The 2,356-nt window shown below is 31.3% G+C and overlaps 1 protein-coding gene across 1 annotated transcript in view; it reads right to left on the reverse strand.

The window, feature by feature from the left end:
• Window positions 1-2,356, reverse strand: part of LOC106869890 (echinoderm microtubule-associated protein-like 2) — a 374,285-nt gene that overhangs the window by 169,922 nt on the left and 202,007 nt on the right. The window contains exon 17 of the mRNA XM_052971985.1: window positions 6-38. Within this exon, the coding sequence (XP_052827945.1) occupies window positions 6-38 (33 nt within the window). The remainder of the gene's footprint in view (window positions 1-5; window positions 39-2,356) is intronic.

The raw sequence follows: 2,356 nt of genomic DNA on the forward strand, positions 1-2,356 counted from the left end.
AATGCTAGGCACAAAATGTATTTTGGTTTTTCATGTTTCTGAAAGGGAAAATAAAAGTTTTAATTAGTGAGTTAGTTTATGAGAACAGATTCTTTGGGAGAATATACTTGAAAGAACACTTAATATATTTTGTTTAAATTTATATTAAACTATAATTTTTTGATTATATTTATAAAGTTTATTTCAAAAACAATTTTCTTTAAAAGGCATTCCAATAGTTGTTGAGAGAGAGAAAGAGAGAAAAAGAGAGAGCAAGCTATCTTCAGCCAGCTTTACACAAACAGGCTCATTGTGTAAGTGGAGCAAATGATTCATTAAATCAGCCTTTCATCTTGAAAGGATGACCCAATAACTTGAAAGATATAGTCTCAGTTTTAAAGAGAAAAGTAAGTTTACTGGAAGATATTTGGCTGTTACACCAAGCAGGCCAAATAATTATACAGTTGATCTCTTGCTAGCTAAATATATTCTAGTAAATGAGTTACATTGACCTTGAAACTACTAAAACATTTGAACTCGGGTTGAAAGATCTTAGCTGAGCAACTAAAATTTTCTTTAAATTACTCCAATAAAAATTCAAATATTATTTAAAATGTATATTTCCTACATTGACACAAGGCTACACTTTTTCAGAGGTTGAGCTTGTTATTCAAACTGATCCACTAGAACTTATTTTACTGACTGGTTGCATGAAGGATAAATTTGACTTAGATAACATTTCAACCCAATATAGAAAAGATTCTGCTACAGTCATCACCTTTGAAGAATATTGAGTGATAGTCAAAGGTGAGAGAAAATGTAGTATCTATACTATAAATGAGAAAGATGATTATTAATTAGTTGGAATTTAACTTTTACTACTAGAAAGCAATTATTAAAATCTACATTGTCTAGAAAATTCTTATAATTTCCATTTTACAACATTTTTTTTATCCAACATTTTACATTTATCTAACATTTTACATTTATCTAATGTTTTACATTTGTTTCCTAACAATGCTTCCTCTCTCTTTTCACCCACTTCTTTGTTTATCACTTCCATTTCTATTAGTCTTTCTATATCCTGATGGCTATCTTTGTCATTCTTATTCTTTTTTCAATAACCTTTTCCATTTGGCTTTCATTCGTGAAAATTTTATTATATGTTTATTTATCATATCAAAATTACATAGAAATTTCATATTTAAAGTTTCACTTGGTTATACACAATGTGTATTATATATATATATATATATATATATATATATATATATAATGTGAGAGAGTTAGGGGTTGGGGGTTCAACCCACTAAGGGATAGTATCTATCCAGTATACTGCTGGGAGGGTACCCAATTATTGCTACACTAGTGCTATACTAGGTGCAATCAATGGGAGTGGGTAAAAGTGGAGGTTTTACCCAAAATTTGTGTAACAATTAGAAAATGGAGGATATGGGTTCAGCATATTATCCTCCATTTTCTAATTGTTATATATATATATATGTATATACACACACACACACACACACACATACATACACAATGGATGTTCATTAAAAGTTTTCCCTAACCAACATCCAGTTATTACAGGAAATGGAACTTGTACACATATAATCATGTGTGTCAACATGTCACATTGTAAATTGCAACTTTCCACTAGTATTCATTTGTCTTTTACAGCTGCTGAAGTGGACTAAGTTGTTATAATGGAGGCAATGGAAGTATGTTAGCTCATCACCTCCAAAGAAGGCTCATGTCCAACCATCAGCAGGCAAGGTGATGCCCACAATCGTTTGGGACCAGCACGAAGTAGTGATGACGGATTTTCTGACAAAGGGCACCACAATTAACGGGGGCATATTTCTCTGCTGCAGAAATTGTGAGATGCCATCAAAGCAGAGAGTTGTGGCATGTTGACCAAAGAAGTCTACCTCCTCCAAGACAATGCCCCAGTTCACAATGCACATGTTGAAAGCACACTCCTGCAGCTATGAAGTCCTTCCACAAGAAATCAAAGTCAGGGTCAACAATGAATTATTTTCTTTAAATATAGAGGACTAACTATAAAAGAATAAAGTATTTTGGACAATTAATCTTATCTTTTGTTTTCATTTACACAAGGTTTTGATCAACTCAAATTTGATCATCATCATATGTCCCCTTCCTAAACATGCACTAAGTTGGATTTGAACTCGGAATTTTTATGTACTCAACACTTATTAGGTTTTTATGAAAATATCATAAAACAATATTAGGCCTATTTATGGAGGAGAATCAGACATTTATCCTGGTTTGAAGAATAATATATTTAAAGGAACAAAACTTAATCTGAAAACAAAATTAATGTGAGTTAAAATAGTTATTTAGTTAAAATAGT

The sequence above is a fragment of the Octopus bimaculoides genome, chromosome 11 (genome assembly GCF_001194135.2).
Source record: "Octopus bimaculoides isolate UCB-OBI-ISO-001 chromosome 11, ASM119413v2, whole genome shotgun sequence".
In the NCBI taxonomy this organism is placed as follows: Eukaryota; Metazoa; Mollusca; class Cephalopoda; order Octopoda; family Octopodidae; genus Octopus; species Octopus bimaculoides.